This window comes from Microtus oregoni, unplaced genomic scaffold, assembly GCF_018167655.1.
Source record: "Microtus oregoni isolate MIOR12 unplaced genomic scaffold, Mior012 000022F_ref0000154, whole genome shotgun sequence".
Taxonomy (NCBI): Eukaryota; Metazoa; Chordata; class Mammalia; order Rodentia; family Cricetidae; genus Microtus; species Microtus oregoni.
Window position 1 is genome coordinate 19,181,843 of NW_024543081.1, and position 22,233 is coordinate 19,204,075.

Here is a 22,233-nt window from a genome sequence, read left to right on the forward strand (position 1 = left end):
TCAAAGTCACCTGAAAGTGTTCGCAGTGATATGTATAGAGATCATTCCTGGGATAGTCCTGGCCACAGGTAGCCAGCCTGTAGGCACCAGTTCTCTTGCCAATGGGGCCTCCTGGGCAACCCATGACCCAGCAGGTTGAGGTTCAGTCAGAGGACTGTACTTCATGGCCAGGCCTGTCTTTGCCCCACCTCTAGTCCTGAAGGCTGGGTATTGATCTCTGGGACCAGGAAGGTTCCCCAATCAGGTAAGACTTGGTGTATGAGGGCAGTCTTCTCAGAGGTTCTCAGTGCCTTCTGAGGCTACATGTTCCTACTTAGATCTGTATAAACTTAAAAGCCTGTGCCTAGCTTGGATGCTGAGGCAGAGCCAACCAGCTCAGGGAGCAGCAAGGGAGCTTGGGTTGGTGGGAAGTGGAGGAAATGGCTTCTTTAGTGCCGTGGAGGTGCTGCAGTTGATGCCAGTTGTCTTACCAGCTGGTGTGGCCACTGCTGTTAATGGACAGAGGAACAGGAAACTTTTCCCTTCTTGCTTAAAAAACTATGAGGGAAAGAGAGAAAGCTTATCATTGCTACTCTTACAGAAGACCCAAGCTAAAGTCCCAGCATCCACATGGTAGCTCACAACCATCTCTAACTCCACTTCCAAAAGATCTGATGCCTTCTTCTGACCTCTGCAGGTATCAAGCATGCACAAGGTGAACAGCCACACATACAGGCAAAACATCCATAATAAAATAAATATTTTTTAAAAGAAGGAACTCTTGGGGGCTGGACAGAGGGGTACACCCACAAACCACAGAATGGCATGAAGCTTACTGCTGTCCTGAAAGCATTTTTCTCAGGAGCCTGACAGTTGGCATTGGAGTCTGACTGTTTCCCTATGCTCTGTCTAGGTCTGGCGCTCGGCGATGTTCCCAACCGGCAACCCATTGGCATTGTTCTCACGGTGCTGGGAGTAGTGGTCTTGGATTTCAGTGCCGATGCAACTGAGGGGCCCATCCGTGCCTACCTGCTGGATGTGGTAGACAGTGAGGAGCAAGATATGGCTCTCAACATTCACGCCTTCTCTGCTGGTAAAGCCCCATGCCAGGCCCCAGGTGGGAGGGAGGAATCTGCTCCTTGGTGGCAGTGACCAGTGCTGGAAACCTTAGGAAGCACCATGGTTCACTCCTGACCCATGAACCCAGCAGGATTAAGGGACTGAGGAGGAGGGCTATGAGAGAGTAAGGCCTGCCTGGATGATAATGCCTGCCAGGTGGATTTGGTGAGGGCCCCACACTGACCCTGCCTGGGGACCACACAGGTGGGCTGGGGTTGCTTCTAGGCCTGAGACTCCTTTTGTCTTGTATTTCTGACTAGAAATAATGTTAGACCAGTCTTCCGATCTGTGCTGTCATTAGAGTTGTTTCCTTGTGTTTGTCTTCGCTGTCCTTTGGTTCTCCATCTCGCTGATGTGCCACATAACCCAGTCCCCCTGTGTAAGGCCCTGTGTTGGACCTGAAACTCACTGTCACTTCTCTACCTACAGGCCTTGGTGGGGCTGTTGGCTATGTGCTGGGTGGGCTGGACTGGACACCGACCTTCCTAGGTGACTGGTTCCGCACACAGAACCAGGTGCTGTTCTTCTTCGCTGCCATCATCTTTTCAGTGTCAGTGGCCCTGCATCTCTTTAGCATTGAGGAGGAACAGTACAGCCCGCAGCAGGACCGCAGTCCTGAGGATGCCACCCTGCCCAGCACCAGTGTTGAGCCTAGTGCCCCAGCCCCTGCTATCCGCCTCAGCTCCCTCGGTGGGGGTGTGCAGGACGGCAGCCCCCTGTTCCCAGATGAGGTGCGGTCAGAGCACGAACTGTGCCTGGACTACCTCGACGTGGACATCGTGCGCAGCAAGAGTGACTCGGTGCTGCACATGCCTGACGCCGCCCTGGACATGGAGCCCGAACTGCTCTTCCTGCACGACATAGAGCCCTCCATCTTCCACGATGCTTCCTATCCCAGCACCCCCCGGAGCACCAGCCAGGAGCTCCTGAGGGCCAAGCTGCCCCGCCTGTCTACGTTCCTCAGGGAGTCCACCAAGGAGGACGACACCTTGCTTGATAATCACTTGAATGAAGCTAAAGTCCCAAATGGGAGAGGTTCCCCACCAATGGATTCACTCAGTAACCGCTCTAAAGTGGACTTGAAGCCCTCAGTCATGTCTGGTTCCATGAGGCGGCGTAGGCACATGTTCCACAGGCAGGCTTCTAGCACTTTCTCCTACTATGGTAAGATTGGGTCCCACTGCTACCGCTACCGCCGGGCCAATGCAGTGGTCCTGATCAAGCCATCCCGAAGCATGAGTGACCTGTATGACCTGCAGCAGCGGCAGCGATCCCGGCACCGCAACCAGAGTGGGGCCACTGCCTCCAGTGGGGACACAGAGAGCGAGGAGGGCGAGGCGGAGACCACTGTGCGCCTGCTATGGCTGTCCATGCTGAAGATGCCCAAGGAATTGATGCGGCTCTGTCTCTGCCACCTACTCACTTGGTTCTCTGTCATCGCAGAGGCTGTCTTCTATACTGATTTCATGGGCCGGGTTATCTTCGAAGGAGACCCTCAGGTGAGCACCCTGTGACTAGCAGCTTCACTGCCCAGGAGAACTAGGCAGTCTCAATGTCCAGAACTTCTTGTGAGCCTACATGCACTGCCCTTGCACCCACATGCCCATGTGGGTCCGGGGGGTCCCCAGTAGGCAGCTGGCCAGTGCACACTTAAATGCATGGTCAGTTGTGCAAGCTGAGACAAAGTTGCGATGGTGGGTTCTATGGTGACCATTTGTGAATGCTAGGTTCTTTCACACAAAGGACCAGAACCTCTTTGAATATTGTAAATGGAGTCTTGGCTCCACTATCAAAGTAGCAGCCTATTTTTATTCTTACCAGGCCCTGCTAGTGGTTCTTGCCTTGCGCCGTGGCCCTGTGGGTGGTCACAGTGGTCTGTTACACCTTTTTCAGGGGCTAGCATGTCATCTCAGACTCATTTCTGCCTATCTAGATCAATCTTATTTCAGGGCCACAGGCAGGATTCCACTTCTCATTGTGGGAAAGAGTTGCATGTGGACTGGGAGGGGCTGGAGGTAGTTTATCAGATACTGACCTGGACTTGGGTTGATTCTCCTCCTCACTCTCAGTCTGCCTGCATTGAGGGTAGTAAATGCCCTCAACCTCCTCTCTCTGCAACAGGCCTCCAACTCCACCTTATGGCATAAGTACAATGCTGGCGTGAAGATGGGCTGCTGGGGCCTGGTCATCTACGCTGCTACTGGTGCTATCTGCTCAGGTGAGATCAGGGGATCCTGACTTCTTTCTAAATAGAGGAAAAGCCAATAATAAAGTCAGCTGCTGTGGCTTGGGATCAGGTGTTTCTGACACTTAGAGGCCGTCTATGTGCTGTTTGTTCCATGGCACTGTTCAGTGTGGTTGTACTTGTGTATTAACATGTTGTCACTGCCATGACAACCCCAGCTGCGGCCCAGCAGTCTGAGGGGCAGTGGAACTGGTCCAGACTGCCAAGGACAGGAGCTCTGATGGGTGGGGTGATGGGCTCTCGTCCTAAGGCAGCATCCTTCACTCACTTTCTGAATTTGAAAGAGTTAGGATTGGAGTCCCTTCCCTTAGCTGCCCACACTCAGTCTGAACCTGGAGTGGAAGTCTACTTTGCCTGATCTGTAGGTGAAGAGGGTAGGGCAAGACAGGTCAGCCAAGTGTCAGGGTGACAAAGAGATTCCTCCTGGAGGAGGTGGTACCTGGGAGGACCCAATCAGAAGACAGTCTCCTGAGGCTGGCCCAGAGTGCTGGGGAACACAGAATGACAAGGGAAGGGCCAGACTTTCCCCGAGGATACCTGGGTGGGCAGTCAGCAGCCCAGGGAGGCCACAGAGAGCTGACTTTTTTCAGAAGTGCTGGAGTCCCTGGGAATACAGGTAGGCATGGACTGCATGGTTCAGGTGGGCAGGTCTTTATGCCTGAAGGCCTAGGTTCAACCAGAGGGTGGCAGTGATGGCGGTAAGGGGTATATGGAGGCAGCAGCTCTGTCATGATCCTTGTGGCCCTCTCTGCAGCCCTGCTACAGAAGTACCTGGACAACTATGACCTGAGCATCAAGATCATCTATGTGTTGGGGACGCTGGGTTTCTCCGTGGGCACTGCTGTGATGGCTCTATTTCCCAACGTCTACGTGGCCATGATCACCATCAGCACCATGGGCATCGTCTCCATGAGCATCTCCTACTGCCCCTACGCCCTCCTAGGGCACTACCATGACATCAAGGAGGTACAGCAAACCTGCGGGTGCTGAGTGGATGTGGTGATAGGGTCACTTTCGAACCCTACTTGGCCTTAGGTCTGGTTGGTCATCAGGGGCCCCCATCTGTGCTCAGTTCCCTTCTGTCCCCCTTGTCTTCCCTTCTGATGAAGGCAACAGTTTCCATTCTCTTAATCATTGCTTGGCCACAAGGTCATCTCTGAACATCCTGGTTCTGGGTCCTGTCACAGCTGCCCTGCCCACTTCCCCTTTACCATCATGTCCCCCACTAGTGGGCATTTTCCTGCCCAGCTCACTGTTTGGTTGGACCCAGCTCTAGCAGCTAGCCTCAGTGTCCTTCTCTCTTGCAGCATTTGAAGAGCCACTGTTAGCCACTGCCTCGGAGGTGTCACTGCCAGGGCCTCTGTGTAGAGTGATTGGAACCAGGTGTAGAGGAGCACAATTATATATCCAGTGTCAGGGAGCTGAAGGCCAGAGGGTTTAGACTTTAAGATCCTTCTCAGCAAGTTCAAGGCTAGCCTAGGCTACTTAAGACCCTGGTTTAAAAGATAAAACAACAACAACAACAAAATCAAGCAGCTGGGCATTAATCATTAAAGCAAAATCAATTTGCTCAGGAGGTACACAGCACACCCACTCCTAATCAAACCTCATGGTGGTGATGTTTTGTAGATGAGCTCTACAGGCTTCTTACTGTTGAGGCTGAGCTACTTGCTGGCATTTCAGACGTGGGTCATACAGAATTGCCCAGACCAAAAAAGATGCTGACCAGAGTCTAGAAGGTCTTTCTCCCCCTGCTGCCCTGATCTTACCTGCATCTGACCTTCCTATAACTAGACTGGCATTTTCCACTTCACCTCATTCTGTGTGGCTTGGGTAGCATGCCGGGGCCCACCACTGGTCCAGGGCCTCTGTGCCAGCTAATGTCTGCCCAGCAGGTTCTAGACTCTCACGTTCTTCCCCCAGGTGGATGTTGTTGGAACCCAGGGCCTCCCATCCTGTCTTCATTGTTGCTAAATGGCCACACAAGTGCATGTGCTATGCTTCTGGCCATTTTTCTTCGTCCTTGGATGTTCTTCTTTAAAGTAGGTCTGCAGTGAGTCTTGATGTCAAGCATCATGAGCTCCTCAGCTGTTAATCAGGGTCACTCCAGCTGTCCCATTGTAGCCTAAAATGGTCTAGAACTTGTTTAGAGCCCAGCCTGGCCTTCAACTTGTAGAAATCCTGTTGTCTCTCCCTAGTGAGTGCTAGGATTACAGACATGAGTTTTCATACACATTTGAAAAAAACAAATTACTACTTGGTTTTGAGACAGGGTCTTAATAGTATCCCTCACTGGCCTGGAACTCACAGGGATCCACCTGCCTCCACACCCTAAGTGCTGGGATGAAAGATGTGTGCAACCACACCTAGCTAATGTAACCCCCCCCCCAAATAATTTCAAAGATTATTCTAATATCTCAGGGAGATAGCTTAGTGGTTAAAGTTGGTATCTAAGTATAAGGACCTGAATTCAGAACCTATGTAAGGCCCTGGGTGTGGTACCATGTACCTATAACCCCAGTGCCAAGTGGGCAGAGACGGAAGGTCCCTGGGGCTCATAGCCTAGGCAACCTTCTCTGAGAGACATTGTCTCAGAGAAGGAGGTAGAGAGCAATAGAAGACAACACCTGATGTTCTGATGTTGACCTGTCTCCATGGTGTGTGTGTGAACCTGTCTCCATAGGGGGGGTGTGTGCTTTTTCTTTCTTTCTTTTTTTTTCTTTTTTCTTTTTTTTTTTTCTCTCTTTTTCTTTTGTTGGTTTTTCAAGATAAGGTTTCTCTGTGTAGCCCTAGCTGTCCTGGAACTCACTTTGTAGACCAGACTAGTCTTGAACTCAGAGATTCACCTGCCTCTGTCTCTCATGTACTGAGATTAAAGGCATGAGCCACTGCTCCCAACTCACACAGATTTTTATGGTTTTTGCTTGATTTCTATTTTGAACGCATGGATTATTTAGAAGTACATTGGTGAATTTCTGACATATTAGGAGTTTTAATGATGATCATGGTGAGCTGGTTTTTAGTAATCAAAATCAGAGAGTGCACATGTGTATGATTTCAGCCCTTAAATTAACTGATCACTCAGTCTGTGGGCCAGCATGTCCCATATATGGTGAAATTCGTGTTCTACCCTTGTGACCTCTCTATGTCCATTGGGTACGGTGGGGTTTGTTTGTTGTTCAGCTGTTCTGTTCTCTTTCTGGCTTCTGAGAGTGTGTTTAAAATCTCTCTTTCACTGTGGTGTCCTCAAGTCTAAAATGTGAGTGTGGTTTTCATCTTCTGGGTAAGTTGGCCTCCATATCTCAAAGACATAGTCTCCTTTGGAGACTTGGGTGAGCATAGCCATGCAGTGCACAGGCATGCTTTTATATCATGTTCAAGAAACACGAACAAACAAAGCTGCCCAGTGTTCCCTGCCCTGTCACCTGAGCCCACATGCACGTGAGCGACTTGAGCTCCATGCTCTCCAAGTGGATAGATCATCAGGGTGAGGTGGGCACTCCTGTGTCTGCCCTGCTTCTCTTCCTTGGGACTGGAGGCAGTGTCCTAGGGAATCAGGTCCTGATTAAGTTGCAGAACTGCTTCTGCAATTGCCAGAATTTTCTGCCTCTCCTGCCTGCCCGGTGCCAGGTAAGACCTGGGGCTCTGGAGATCCCGGCTGGGCAGCTGCCTAGAAGCTCACACCATGTGGATCTCGTCTCTTGACTTCAGGCAGTGTCCATAACCCTGAGGTACAGATGAAGACTACCTTCTCTGCGCCTCTCATACTTGTTTCCCTTCTCTTGCAGTACGTCCACCACAGTCCAGGGAACTCCAAGCGTGGATTTGGCATTGACTGTGCCATCCTCTCCTGCCAGGTCTACATCTCCCAGATTCTGGTTGCATCTGCCCTTGGAAGCGTGGTCGACGCTGTAGGGACTGTCCATGCCATCCCTGTGGTAGCCTCCGTGGGCTCTTTCCTGGGTTTCCTGACAGCCACATTCCTGGTGATCTACCCTGAGGTGTCAGAGGAGGCCAAGGAGGAGCAGAAAGGCCTGTCCTCAGGGCCTGCTGGTGAAGGCGAGGGTGGAGCAGGCAGTGAGAAACCCACTGTGCTGAAGCTGTCTCGGAAGGGGGGCCTGAGGGGGTCCGTGGAGACAGAATCCATGGTGTGAGCCCCAACTGGCACATTCCACAGCAGAGGGCAGGGTGGACTGGGGGCTGTGCTTGCCAACACTGTGTGAGCTGGAGTTCCTTCCCAGAGCGCAGTTCAAGTTTAGTAGGTGTTAGGTGTAGGGTAGGTTTGAGCTATTAGGCAAAAATATCACACTAATTACCTTTCCCACAATTAAAAAAATCATTTGAAATCTTTTTTATTGAAAAAACTTAATTTCAGCTGTCTTTTATTCTGCAGGTATACCATTCTGCATGTTTTAAATTGTGAAACATTCACAGCATAGTCAATAAGCAATTAGAAAATGCAAGGGTCTGCATTTCTAAAACAGTAATTGAACATACAGACGCTCCAACTCTCTTGGAGGTTGTCGTCTGAAGGCAGCAGACAGCAGTGCAGTGTCCAGATTGCCCGGCAGGTGTCTGGGGGCTCCTCAGCATCCTGCTGGCACTGCCTTGCCTCAAAGCAGTTTTCTCTGTTTATTTTAGAAACGGTATTTTCTTTTTTGCAACTGTGGTTTTCTTAGAACAGCATCTCTAGCGAACTGGGCCCGCAGACCTGTGCACAGCTGTCAGTGCCTGAGACCATACACCAAAGCTGGGGAAGGGTCCCAGAGTCATTTGAGCAGGAGGCAGCCATTCCCCAGGGCAGCCTCCAGACATCCTGCCCAGAGACAGCACAAATCAGGACAGGAGTGCAGAATGCGAATTCTCATCGTGCCTCCTGCGTGCTTGTGTGTGAGTTTGTCTGTGTCCAGTCCCTACCCACACGGTCTTCCCCAGAAGACCACAGGGCAGCTGTTGGCTCTGCGTGACACTTCATTTTATCTCTACATAATCTTTGGGAATCCAGGAACAGAGCTCCAGGCAATCACTGACTCCCGAGTCCTGCTGCAAGGCTACCTCGAGAGTGTGGGGAATAGGGCACGTGAGGGTGCCGAGGCCTACCTCCCTGCCACATTGGTGACATTGGTCCTTGCTGGAACCTAACTGAAATTTTGTGACCTCATCACCTGCTCCTGCTGATGGTCACTGAATGGGAATGAAGGCAAAGAGAAGCAACTATCTGCCTGGGCAGGAGAGCTGTGACTCAGGAGCCCGGCGCAGTTTCCAGTCTCTGCATGCGAGCAAACCCCGGGCCTCAGGGAAACAGGCTCCTCAAATGCTGCAGCTGTGGGAAAATCCTTTTCAAACCACGATCTCTGTTAAAAACTCCACAGTCCTGTCTCTTGGCGTGTGAGGCCGTCAGTCTGCGCTCAGGAGAGGGGAGGTCCTCCCTGGATGAAGTCAGACCCGTGCTCTTGCTGCCTCGATTGGTGTTCTGACATAAAATACTTTAAAGTGCATGAGAATCATGCTGCAATATGAGCATTCTAAAGCAAATATATATACATATATATTTCAAGATGAAAGTAAGCCGTTTTTAAATAAATTACTTGAATTTTCTGTGTATTCAAAGGAATGCTATGTTTAACGTTCTTGGCAGGCCTCTGTCTTGCCACATTCCCACACTGGTGGCGCTTTGTAGTTTGTAGTGTTTTGTGTCTGGAGAGCAGAGGTATGTACTCAGGATACCTTCCATCTGCCTGGGTCCTCCCTCAAGCCTAGGCCTACAGAGGACTGGCCCCACCTTCTAGTGTTTTCCGTGTTGCCAGTTGAGAACAGAATTGCAAGTCTCCTGCTTAGATGGGAGAAGTTGGACTGCCAAGCACAGTCCCCACACTGAGCCCTCCAGCCAGCCAAGCCCCATCAGCCGGTGCTCTGTCCCTTTGGGGAAGCAGGCACCTCTGGACTCCTCTCTTCAGTTAGTGTCCTCGGCAGGTCGTCCCTGTGCGACTTAGTTTCCTGTGGGGGTTTTAAGAGGGTAACCCTTCCTCCTGAGACTTCTGGTCCGTGGTAAGGACCATAGCCTCTGTTTTCATGCATCCTGCCTTCCCACCTTGCCATAGCAGGACAGAAGGAGGCAGGAGTGCAGAGAACACTGGGTTAGCAAAACCTGGCTCAACCCAAACTCTGGAATCATCATATCAAGTGTGGGTCTAGGAAGGTGCATGCTGCTCACAGCACCCCACCCATGCTGAGGCTCGGGATGCAGACCGTGCTTACTGAAACCGAATGTCAGATTTGGGTCTAGTAGAGACCAGACCCACAGGAGGAAGAGAGATGGGATCACCACGTGCAGTCTGCCAGCCCTTGAGGTGCTAGCCTCCACTCACCACGATCTGAAGGAACACAAAAGACACTCTGTGGTCATGGCACAGGCCTTGGCAGAACCACTGGTAAAATATTGTCACCCTAGATGAACAACCAGAAACATGGCTGTTGTTGTCAGGTGAGGCTGCATGTCTGGTAGTTTTAAAGACCTGAACCTGTTAGGTGTTTCCATCGGAATCCAGCTGTCTGTGGGTCTGGTCCAGGTGAGGTTGGGCCGAGACCCTAGGGTAGCAGCAGTGTTGGTTTCTGGGCTTCCTTGCAGATAAATAAAGTGAGCCATGGGCCTCAAGGTGGATGTGTCTCATCTGGGGTAGACCAATAGCCAGATCCTTTTGCCTAGCCCTTCTCTTGCTGAGAGGTTGTTCTGAGATTGCCCCATGGACAGCTGTCAGGGCCACTGATTGTGTATTAAGCCAAGGGAGGAGGGCTGGCGAGTGACACCGATGCTTGTATTGCTCAGAGCAGCCCAGGCATTTCTGTTTTTTTGACCTGGGCTGTCAATCCAGCCTCCATGGGTAGTGCGGTCCCAGAGAGAACACCTGAGTAGCTCTTTTGTGAGATTAAAGGTGATCATCTGGGCCTAGGGAATGGAAGGGTCAAGCAGATGCCCATTTGTGGCCAGAGCTGAGGCTGCAACATGGAGTTAGCTTTGTAATGCCTTGGGGCCTGGACTACATGAAAGCACCATGCGGGGTTTTAGTAGGAATCCTTTGGTCAAAGGCCATAGAATGCACGCAAGTTACTAACAGAAGGGATTGATGATGGTCTGAACCCTGCTTTTGTTGCCTGTCAAAGTCAACTCCAACAGTTGTTTTAAGAGAGGCCTCTTAAGATATGAGGCCCAAGTTTGCCTGCGCTAGAGTATCAGCTGGTAGGAAGGGGTCCACAGCCTACTTCCGACTGGGGCAGAATAGCATGATGGCACTCCTGGTGTCTGGAAAGCTGGCTATGGGACATTGTTCTTTGCCTAAGATCTTAGCTGGAACATCCGGTCCCGCTGAGAGGTCTACACCCTCAGGCTCCCACCCTTGAGATGCTCAGGGCCCTGTGAGGGCTGGTTTGGCAAAAGTTGGGAGGGAGAGGGCAGGACCTGGTTGGTAACATCCTGGAGTGGTCAAGATGTTGTAGAAGGTGCTTGTAGCCCCCCCTCCCAACAACAGCAGCCAGGGCGCCCATTGTCTTATCTCCCTGCTGCCACTGGCTTGTGCAACCACCGGAGCGGATGGCTCCCTTTGTTTGCAGTCAGTGGTCGGTGTGCGGCAGCCATGGCCACATTTGCCACAGGTCAGTGTTATGGGACACCGGCTACTGAGACTGGACACTCCTCGACCTCACACACACCAGATGCCACGACTCCCCAGCTGTTCTGCTTCTACCCGAGCCTCTGTCTTCAGCCACCGACCAACACCTGTGTGCGCAGGTGAAGCCACAGATGGGTCCTCCTCCAGCGGCTCTCACCAGCAGTGGGCTCACCCCTGTGCCTGTGAGCCTGAAAGCAGTGCTTCCGAGAGTGCCTGTGGACTGCCCAGCCGAGCAGCCTTGAACGGACCTCAATGTGGCAAGCAGGGGATGCGCGCTCAGTAGCTCTTGTCACCACCTCATGAAAAGCCAGCATGGCCATCAGGGCTGAAGCCCGAGGTGGCCCCTTAGATGGCAACCCTTGGGCCTCCAGGAGACCTTAGCTTCCTCTGGCAGCCCCAGCTGTGCACCCCCCCCCCCCAACGCCTGACAAAGGTCCTTTGCTGGGACGTGGAGCGGGAAGCACGGTTGTTGGAAAGGCCTCGGCACAGGGGCACTCCCCAGGCGCCTTGGAACAAAACTATTTAGTTCCTTTGTGAACTGGAAACAGGACCACTGTTATCAACTTATTCAAGTTGGAGCACTGTAATAGCTCTTGCTGATTTTAGCAATGGTTAAGTGTGTGTTAAACACATGTTACGTTTTATGAGGAAACAGATTATAAGAGTACTATCACACATGATTTTGTTTTTTATAAGGTGGATGTTTATGTCTGCTTCTGTCCAGAGCCCTGGGGCTTTGTCTGTTCTTTGTCACATGCTGGGCCACTGGTCCCTGTACACAGTGTGGTGTATATGGCCTGACTTCTTCCTGCCAGGCCAGTGCCTCCCCTGCCTCTATTGCTGTTATGCTGTGGTTGACTCAATAAACGTTATCATTGCAGGTGATAGTGTGGACCTGTCATTTTTGAGAGACTGCTCTCCTGGAGTCTGTTGTGTCCAGGGTGAGGCATAATGTTCCTCCTGGCTGTGGCCAGTGCCTGTAAGCATGGCCCGGTTCCTCAGAGCTCCCCTAGGGCCCACGGAATGGGTTCCTGCAGCTTAGGTCTCTAGCAGCCCAGAGGTGAGGAGGTTGGGCCTGTTCCTGGTGCTGGGGTGGGCGTCTCCTAGTGAGCAGCAGGAGAAGGGGTCTGTTGGGAACTGGCCAATCTAGGCAGTGAGTAGCTTTTGACCTTTGTTTGTGAGCGCACAGCCCTGGGTACTGGAGGTGGGTGTTCCAGTCCTTCCTGGGACAGAACATGTTATCTGAGTCTGGGTCACTCTCTGATCATAGAGCTGGAGTCATCCATGCCCATGGGCAGCTGTCAGCTGTTGCTGCAGACTCCTACTGCGGAGTCGTAAAGGACCCTTGAAGCAGTTACATACTGCATCTGGGATAGAGAACATTGGTTTCTGACACACAGGAAGTGCTGGTAGTGACCCAGGGCCCTGAAGTCCTACCTCCATACACTCAAGATGAACTCTTGCACTGGAGAGAGCCAGGTATGTCACCTCTACTATCCACTAGCCCTGTGTACCTGAGATCTTGGGGTGGTGACAGGGAAAGAATTTCTGCTAAGGGGTACCCCATTGCCATCTCTCTGCAGGAGCCAGAATCAGCACCTTCCAGGCCCCTTCAGCAGTTATGGCAGAGTGAAGGACATGCGGCTCACACACATGTGACCCTCTAGTCCGGGCTGGGACCATAAAGGACAATCTCTAAAGTCATATGTGTGCAGTGACTCAGAGGGACAAGAGCCCCAAGTCTCCTATCACTCCCATAGCTTCATATCTGTGTCTCAGCACACTGGGGTAACAGGCATATACTAGTACTCCTGGCTGAGGAAGGAGTTTGCTTTTTTTTTCTCTGTGCGAATGGTGGGACCCAAGGCCTCGTTGCTAAGCCACATACTCAGCCATCAAATGACATTTCAGCGTGATTTAAGTTGGAGTTTGCTGAAAACTAACCATATTAAGCATCTTTGTTCTGTGCGTGCTTTGCCTGCATGTTTATGTATTCACCATGTGTGTGCAGGTGCCTGAAAAGGCCAGAAGAGGGCATTAGATCCCCTGGAGCTGGATTTACAGACTGAGCCACGACATGGAAGTGGGAACCAAACCTGGGAACTGCAACAGAAGCAGTGCTCTTAAGCACAGAGCCACATCCCCAGCCCTGTTAAACGTCTTTGCATCTAAGTAGCTTCACTGGTAAGGTACCTTTTACTCAGTTTTCAGCTGGACTCTTCATCTTGTTAATTTGTAGATGTTCTTTACATATTGGAGATTTAAATTAAAAAAAAAAAACCTGTCAGAGCTAGTGTTTCCCCCACTCATGTTTTCTATTTTTTATTTATTTATTTATTTATATTACGGAATTTGAAACAGGGCCTTGCTCCGGTTAGCCTCAGACTCACCATGATCCTCCTGCCTCAGCCTCAGAAAAGCTGGGATCACAGTATGAGCCACCGTGCCCGGCTTTTTTCTGTTTTGTTTTCCATTTTAATACTGTATTTCGATGGAGTCTAATCAGCCAGTTTTCTTTCAGGTGGAGCGTTTCTCACATGTTCTTGGAAGCAGTCTTGCAGCAAAGCTGCCCAGTTCTTTCCTGTCCTTGTCTTCAGAGCCTCCAGGTCCACACTGGGTCAGGGGAGTGCCCTGACATCCACCCCAGACAGTACAGCAGGGGCTGCACTCCCTCCCCACACCTGGTGCTTCGGCCTGTGCACTCCTCCCCGACCAGTGGCTTCCCTGTTCCTGTGCAGTCACCCAGAACCTGCAGTCTGTCTTTCTGGCCTGCTTACCTGTCGATGACAGATGGCATCACTGTTTTCTTAATCGCTGCCATTTGTGGGGATGCTTTAAAAATCATGTCCTGGGGACTTGAATCTCTGATCTTTTAAAAAACGTTTCTCAGCATTTCTTCATGTGACGTAATCCCCAGCTGGCCTGGAATTCATGAGTCAGTCACTCAGGAGAGAGCAGCTTTCCAGTGTTAAACTTGGCAGTTCATGAGCACAGTATGTCTTCTGAGATTTTTATACTTGCTGTCCAGAGTGTCTTAAGATTTCAGGGTACCAATCTTCTGGCCTTCTATTGGTTGTCCTTTTACGCCATGCCGCTCTACACTGCGGCAGTACAGCCTGAATGTCCCCAGTTTTCTGCTGCAATGTTGTGTCCTGGCCCTACATCCATTTACTGTTTTATAATTCTGGTTTACATGGACAGTGATGTCTGCAAGCTGACAGCCACTAGTCTTTCTTAGACGTTGTTGTTTTATAATTTTTATTATTTCATGTGGATGGGTGTTTTGCCTGTTTGAACCTCTGTGCATCATATGCCTGCATGGTGCCCAAAGAGGCCAGAAGAGGGCATCAAATTCCTGGAACTGGAGTTACAGCCAGTTGTGAGCTGCCACGTGGGTGGTAGGAACTGAACCTAGATCCTCTGAAAGAGCAGCCAGTGCTTTTAACCACTGAGCCGTCTTTTTTTGGGGGGGAGGGGGGGCAGTCTCAAATTATAGCTTCAGGTTGATTTCAAGCTCCTGCCAATCCTGCCTCCGCCTCCCAAATGCCAGGATTATAAACATGATCCACAACACCTTCCAGTCTAGTCTTTTTTTTAAAAAATATTTATTTATTTATTATGTATGCAATATTCTTTCTACGTGGATGCCTGCAGGCCAGAAGAGGGCACCAGACCTCATTACAGATGGTTGTGAGCCACCATGTGGTTGCTGGGAATTGAACTCAGGACCTTTGGAAGAGCAGGCAATGCTCTTAACCGCTGAGCCATCTCTCCAGCCCCCAGTCTAGTCTTTATGTGCTTTCTGTTCTTTCCCAGTGCAATAGCTGACCCTCATGCAGCGTTGCCTAGGAGAGGAGAGAGCAAAGCCCCTGCCTGTTCCCCATCTTGGGGAAAACAGCGACTCTTCACCATTATTGGTCATGTGTGTATCCAGTAGGTGCTCTGAGGAAACGCCCCCCCCTTGGTCATGTGTGCATCCAGTAGGTGCTCTGTCTGTCTGAGGAAACGCCCCCCCTCGAGCTTGCAGACACTTTAAAACACCATGACGAGGGCTGAGGGTGTACCTGAGTTGCTGTAGACAGAGCTTTCCTGCCACGAAACTCCAACTCCAGCACCACATAAACCAGCGTAGTGGCTTCTAATTAAAGTCTGTGATCAGAGCGTGCCCTGTAGATTCAAACCTTTCTTAACTCTTTGTGGTCAGAGAGCATGAGGGCTTCAGACCTTCCTTAACTGTATTGTCCAGTATCTGCTGCAGCTCCCTGAGTTTCCCCTCTGCACTGCTGCTGTTGGAGCTCCTACACCCTCGGGGGTTCCACTCACCACTGAAACAAAGATGCCACAGCCTCCATCTCCAGTCTGGGCTTTGTCCACTTGTTAGTCTTTTTTCATGTCTCTATTAACATAGCCAATCTTACTAAGTCTTATGACTTATGTCCTGTTTTTAGGCTGTGGATAACCTTGAGGTCCCAACCCCTGCCTTCACTTCCTGAATCCTGGGGTCAGGGGTCAGTTTCAGTGCTCAGTACTGTAGCCAGGACACCCTGATTCTGGGGAGTGAGGGGGGCACTTTGCTGTGCTTCTGGTCGTTCAGGTGTTATGACCAGTCACAAGGGTGGGCCTAGAGCTGGCAAGCACCAGCCAGAGCATGCTCAGTAAGCGGCAGCCATGTGATTGTCCATGGCCACTGTAACAAGTGGTCATAGCCAGAGGACTGAGACAACAGAAACTGCTTGCCCATAGCTCTGCATAAGTCTAGAATCAAGGCACAGAACGGCCGCAGTCCCTCTAAAGCTCCAGCAGACACCTTCCTGCCTCTTCCCACTTGGGTGGCTCCAAGTATCTCCCAGCCTTCAGCTGTCCTTCCTGCCTTTGCCCTATCTTCACATGACCCCCGTGCAGGTGTCTCTGCCTCAGGACATGGCCAGGAACCACATTCAAAAGCCCCAACAGCACATCTACAAAGACTCCTTCCACATAAGGCTGCATGCATGGGTTCAGAGGGTTAGGGTGTAAACAGAGCTATTGGAGGGCCACCATCCAACCCTCTGCAGTAGCTTGCACATCTTCTCTTGCTCTTTCTTGATGTTCTCAAGAGAGCCCAGCTCACAGCCCAGGAGGACGTACCTGCTGAGCAGTTCCTGGGTGCCCAGCCATGTGCTGTGTCTTCAACATGACCTTGCCTGTCTCCATACCAGCCCCGCCCAAAGGATCTAGTACTGCTGCACAACATTCTGGTCTCTTGGCCAGGTCCCCAGCAAGCCCGAGTCATCCTGGCTGATCAGCCTTACCCATGATCCAGGCTGCCCCTCTTAACACACAAACCCAAAGCTTCCTCATCCTGATGCATGCCTGGGTCACAACACAACATGGAGGAGCCCCATGGCCAAAGGAACCATTTGTGTTTAAGACACAGAAGAAACCAAAGGCATCAAAGTGCACTTTTCTATCTCAATAATCCCTCACAAGGCTCTTACACAAATACAGAGCCATGTGCTCACTCCAAGCCCTGTTGGTGCCAGTGTCCCATCACTGTTGAAGCTTCTCCTCTTGATGTAATTGACTGTACCCTAAAGCCTCTGGCTCTTTGTGCCAGTCATTTGGTTCTTGTGAGACCTTAGAAATTGTTTCCACTTGATACTTAGAATGAATGGAGAAATTAAAAACAGTTTCCCGTGTCTGCCAGGTGCGGTTGGCATGCCTGCCACTCCAGCGCTTGGGTAACTGAGGATGGAGGTTGGGGCCATCCTGGGCTACAGAATTAGACCTTGTCTCAAAAGTGAAAATGATCCCCTTCAAGACAGCTCCCAAGATGCCAGGGCATGGCTCAGTGCTAGAACCCTTGTCTGGCAAGAAGATACCTGCTTCCACAGGCCCTGCAAAGAAGAAAAGGAAAACAGCCTTCCAGTTTCAAGACCTCTCTACCAGCTCACAGCAGCCGAATCAAACAAGCAGCATTTATTAACAAAAAGGATTTATTATATTAATCCACACATTGTAAACACCTGGTCACACATGGACTGGCATTAAATAACTTAGAATCCATTTATGATGGACTTTTACACCAGGCTTCCTGTATTTACAAAGACTGGCTGAGCCTGTGCCCTTGACTGCTGGCCACATTGTCTTTCTGGACATCTGGAGCACCCCCTTGGGGAGCAGACTCTAGCGAGGGGTGTGGCTCCGAGGCATCCTCTGTACAATGTTCATGGGAGCCACGCCTCAAGGGAAGCAGCAGTTGGTGGCACAGACCCTCCAAGCTTGGACCCACATCTCCACTCGGAAAAGCTCAAGTACCTCTGGACGCTGGTCTGCAGAGACAGACACAGACCACTGGCAGCCCTTTAGTGACAGCCTCTAACGTGGCGCACATGGAGTCCTGAAACACCGAGTTGGGATCCAGAGGGCTCCAAGCAGAGCTCACAAGAGGATACACGGGGGACAGGTCTTGTCCTCTCTGGGCCCAGCATCCACACAGAACACTTCCAGAATGAAACTGGAGCAGTGTGATAAACACGCAGAGGCCTCTGAGCAGACGGCGATCTGCGGTTCAGGAGAGAGGCTCTGTGTGCACGTGCAGGAGACACACAAAATGCAAGGGCATCGTGAGCCAGTGAGGCAGCTACACACGCGTGCGCTTCTGGGATGCGCTTCCTGCCTGCAATTATTTGTTTCTTCTTCGTTAAAACTTTAATACAAAGACCGAGCCACTCAGCTGCCCAGTTTCTGCACAGACAAACCTGAGCAGTACTGTCCCCTTCCTGGGGGCAGGCCTCGGTCACCTGCTCTAAAGGAAGGACAGCCTGGCTAGCTCAAGCAGGTTCTGTCAGTGTTCACCTCAAATACTCAGGAGCCTCTCTGGAAGCAGGAAGTCAATGGAACCTGGAAGGCGCTGTGGCCGACTGCCACACACCAGCCCCAGCCACGCCGCTGAAGCCCAAGTGTTGGCAGAGTAAACAGATGAAGAGCCAGTGAGGAGAGGCCAGGCATGAGGACTGGAGGTCACGGGTGGCACAGCTAAATTGGCAGCTGTGGTGCTGGCTCCCAGTTGTGGATTCTGGAAGATTCTAGGTAATATGAGGTAACTTCACAGTGGAGGTTATCGGCAGTAAGATGTAGCTGCTCACCCAAGGTAGCAGTTGGAAGCGAAGGCCCTTGGGAGTAGACGATGGGCCCCAACTGGCCGTGGACGCAACTGTGTGTTGGGAGGTGCCCTCTCACAGGGCACGGAGGTCTCATTCCACTTTCCAGATGGCGATCTTGCCCTCCTCGCGGCCTGCTCCACTCAGCACATAGCGGTCCTCAGCTGAGCACAGGGTCTTCACAGTGTCAGCGTGTGCCACCAGCTCCTTCTCCACTGTCATCTTCTCCACGTCCATCACAAAAATTTTCCCTCTGGGTCTTCCCTGTGACAGCCCCCTGCCACCCACCCAGATCTGTAGGGAAGAAACAGGGATACTCCTTGAAGCTGAGTGCTCAGATGCCCCCCAAACTCATGTCCTTCCTGCTGGCCAGGAGGCTGGGCTACCTGGTGGACCTAGGACAGACCTTCAGGGCTGAAATCCAGGGACAATGCGCTCATAGCCAACGCTGCCTCCTGAACTTGAGACCTGCTGAGGTCAGCCTCCATTAGAATTGCGGGAGGACCGCTTGTGTGGTGACCTCAAGGTCACACACTGGAGACCGCTGACTCACCAGTTAAGCTTCTGTGAAATGGGGCCACACCCTGTGGTATTTCCTTGCCACGTGTTAGGCAGGGCTGGGACCTGTCACCTCTTTTTTTTTTTTTTTTTTTTTGTTCCAGTTTCTCCCTTTGGGGTTGAGACTGTCTACTCTTGGCCTGTTCCACTACTATATTTTACAGAGGCGGGGGCCCCAGGATAGACCCCATTCATATCCTTATTGCTACAATTGGAATGAGTGTTCTCCAGTACCCCAGGTTTGAGGTCGGTGAAGGTGCCCTAGAGGGGACTGTAGGATCCCAGTCCCTTCCTGCTGTTTGCTTCCTAGCCAGGACCTCAGCAGTCTCCTCCCACAGGCACTCACCACAGTGTTCCTCACCAAAAGCCCCAAAGCCGCTGGCCAGGAACTAGAAACACCAAGACGGCTACAGAAACCTTCTTAAGCTCTTTGCGCATGCCTTTACTGCCTAGTCAGTGACAGAGCAGGCTAGAACTTTGGATGTGGAAAAGCTGTAAACCGGATAGACTACCATGTTGCGTAGCATCTCCCAGAAACTCACACACTTTCAGAATGGGAAGGGGTTTGAAGATAGAGTCCTAGGTGAGATGTGGCCAGGCTTCAGCAAACTGCGCCCTTAGGAGACACAGAGGCTGCCCTGGGAGGACTAAGCCAGATGGAAGAGGTGCGGCCACGAGCCAGGATGATCACGCTTGGCCTCAACACCAGAAGCTGTGTGAAAGGCAGGTCTCCACTGAGAAGTGGCCACCCTAACAACCCCTGGGATTGGCACTGAGTCGGCCTTCAGCTCTGGTGGGAAGGAAGGCTGTCCGTCATTCCCCAGACTGAGGGCTTTGAAGCCCGGGCCCATGACAGCCTGTCTTCTTCCCCCGAAGGAAGGAAGGAGGAGCCTGAGGGGATGTTCTCAGGTGGCTGGACACCGTCACCTCACCTGCCTCTTCACTCGGATCATACAGCTAATCTCGGTGCAGTCTGGCACAGGGGTCTTCCGCGGAGGCTGGCCCAGGTCCTTCATGCTCCAGACATACAGATCACTGCACCCCGCGCCGGCCACCCACAGCTGCTCCTTCTGGGATAGAAATCACCGTGGGACAATGGCACTGTGACCAAGACAGCCCAAGCCTGGACTTCAGCACACAGGCCTGGAGTACCTCAGGCAGAAGCTGGAAAGCCAGCAAGGGGACGGAAGCCTGGTCAGAGTTCTTGATCTTCAGCTCATGACGATGGAAACCCTGCATTGTCACCACCACAATGCTGCGGCCTGTACCTGTGGGAGAAATGACCATGAGGAGGGATGGGCAGAGCATGCTCAAGACACAAGGAGCAAAGGGTTAGAAGGAGAGACAGACGGAGCACAGAGGAGATGCAGGAGTACTGCCACCTGGGACTCCCTAGGCAGGTACTGACTGCCCAGCTGGGGTCTTTCCTTGCGACCGCCATGAGACCGGTTTCACAGTTCCTACAAGACGCTCTAACATCTACCAGACAGGGTACCTCCCATTCCATGACTGTCACTTCATGGTGATCAGGAGCCCAAGCCCAGTCCTGGGAGATGCTCTCAAGCATAGCAAGCAAGAAGAAACCTGGGTGCCAGGACTCACCAGGAATGATAACGCATCCTGGCAAAATAAGTTTTCTTAATTTCCTGGAAGGCCTGCTGACTGCCCAGTGATGTGAGACCACGCGGGGCCACCCTTAAGAGCACCCAGGCGAGAGGGAAGCTGAGAAGAGAGCAGAGAAGATGGAGCTGGATTAAAGTACTCAGGACAGCAGCAGGCAGCGAGGAGGGACGAGAGAGCAGGCCAGCAGTCTATGTGTGGTGACACTCCTGTGACCCCAGCGCTGGAGCTGGAGGCAGGAGGATCACAAGTGTAAGATGAGCCACAGCTACCTAGAGAATGTGAGGCCAGCGTGATCTATGTGGGACCCTGGGAGAACAGATGGAGATGGAAACAGGAGGAAGAGACAGAGCAAGGAAGAGCATGCAGAAAGGGTACCATTGGGGAGCCCTCATATCTGTTTGCAGGGGGGGCTCCCACTACAGGCAACGCCTATACCCCAGGATGTTCTGAAACAGCCTAGAACCCACCCCTCCCATCACCCCTTGGCAAACTGTCTGACTAAGCTCTAGACACGGGTTCCAGGGATGGGCTAGGAATGTTATAAGTGGCAGTCGCTCAGCCCAGCCAGGCTTGCCCTCAGAGGCAAGTGTGCCACACACGCAGAAGATGTTGCAAAGGGCAACCCGGGGTCCCTGGGCCAGGCTAACCTCCCCCATCCCCCACCCCCACCTCAGCCATAAGCAGGTTACTAAGAAGGAGCTAGGAAGTGGCAGGCACATAGAAGGATGGCAGCCAGCCACCAGCCGGTAGGGAATGGAGAGAAAACCTGGAGAGTGGCAAACCAAGCTACTAGGACAGCACGATTGCTTAGGAGAGGAGGAACCATTGAAAATCAAAGCTGGAAACGTATACAATGAAGGGAAGGGGGCTCAACCCAGAGCAGGATCAGGGCATCATGCTCACTGGCTGACGGCCTGAAAACTTACAACACCACAGGCGGTCACCATGCAGGCTGATGGACATGAGGTCACCGTATGGCAGCTGGAACCGGCTGGTCACTCGCAATGTGCTGACATTCCATGCCAGGACCGTCCCGTCCAGGCTACAGGAGTAGACCTCACTGAGGGATGGAACATACACGTATGTATTGAAGAGGCCAGGTGGCACCGGGCACCATTGACAATGGAGATAATGATAAACCAGTGTGACACAGCAGGAACAGAACAGGGTCTGGGATGTCGGGCTCCCCGTTCTAAGCCACTGTGAGCTCGATGGGGTCTCAGAGCAGAACCCCAGTGTCACCATTCACTGCACCGGGTCCTAAGCAGGGCTGTCCAACTCAGAGGGACTAGGGAGGGCAGGCTCATCAGGACCCAAGGGGTGGCCATCCATGGTAGCAGTTGGGTGTGCAGTGGCCAGTACTACCCGTGACTCCTGCACTGCCCCAGTTCCTGTCATCCTCACAAAAGCACTAAACGTCCAACTGGACCTGGGAGAAGAGAAGCACCTCTGGCACTGTTTGAGGGAACAGGGGCTGGCTAGGGGGTGGCACGGAAGACAGGCTAGGCAGACATTGCCAGAACCAGGGCTGCCCCACACAGCTAAAGACCCTGCCTTGCTCTTGGGCCTCCCCTGGAGATTGCTCTGTCAGGTCTGACCTAACTGCAAGGTACTCTTATTTTGGTGGTGGTGGGGAATTCGTGACAGGATTTCTCAGTGTAGCTTTGGAGTCTGTTCCAGAACTTGCTCTGTAGACCAAGCTGGCCTCGAACTCACAGAGATCCACCTACATCTGCCTCCTGAGTGCTGGGATTAAAGACGTGTGCCACCACCTCCCGGCGGTAGTTGGCATTCTTAGGAAAGTAAAGACAGTATGACACAAGCTGGTATCATGGGTTGCGCTGTGTCCCTGAGAAATGACACAGTGGAATCCTGTACCCAGCACCTCAGAATATGAGCT

General features: G+C 52.0%; 2 protein-coding genes across 5 annotated transcripts in view; one reads left to right on the forward strand and one right to left on the reverse strand.

The window, feature by feature from the left end:
* Positions 1-8,947, forward strand: part of Slc45a4 (solute carrier family 45 member 4) — a 69,584-nt gene extending 60,637 nt beyond the window's left edge. For all 3 annotated transcript variants that reach the window (XM_041671889.1, XM_041671887.1, XM_041671888.1), the window contains 5 exons: positions 893-1,072; positions 1,528-2,597; positions 3,220-3,316; positions 4,098-4,309; positions 7,132-8,947. In XM_041671889.1, the coding sequence (XP_041527823.1) occupies positions 893-1,072; positions 1,528-2,597; positions 3,220-3,316; positions 4,098-4,309; positions 7,132-7,497 (1,925 nt within the window). In that variant the 3' untranslated portion in view covers positions 7,498-8,947. The remainder of the gene's footprint in view (positions 1-892; positions 1,073-1,527; positions 2,598-3,219; positions 3,317-4,097; positions 4,310-7,131) is intronic.
* An 8,057-nt stretch (positions 8,948-17,004) lies between these two features.
* Dennd3 (DENN domain containing 3) overlaps positions 17,005-22,233 on the reverse strand; it is a 55,098-nt gene continuing 49,869 nt past the window's right edge. The window contains exons 20-23 of one of the 2 annotated variants that reach the window (XM_041672576.1): positions 21,260-21,393; positions 19,863-19,978; positions 19,643-19,780; positions 17,005-18,446 (exon numbers count right to left, since the gene is read on the reverse strand). In XM_041672576.1, the coding sequence (XP_041528510.1) occupies positions 18,246-18,446; positions 19,643-19,780; positions 19,863-19,978; positions 21,260-21,393 (589 nt within the window). In that variant the 3' untranslated portion in view covers positions 17,005-18,245. Of the gene's footprint in view, positions 18,447-19,642; positions 19,781-19,862; positions 19,979-20,312; positions 20,433-21,259; positions 21,394-22,233 lie in introns of those variants that run through there. The other variant, XR_005976183.1, reaches the window with a different exon arrangement.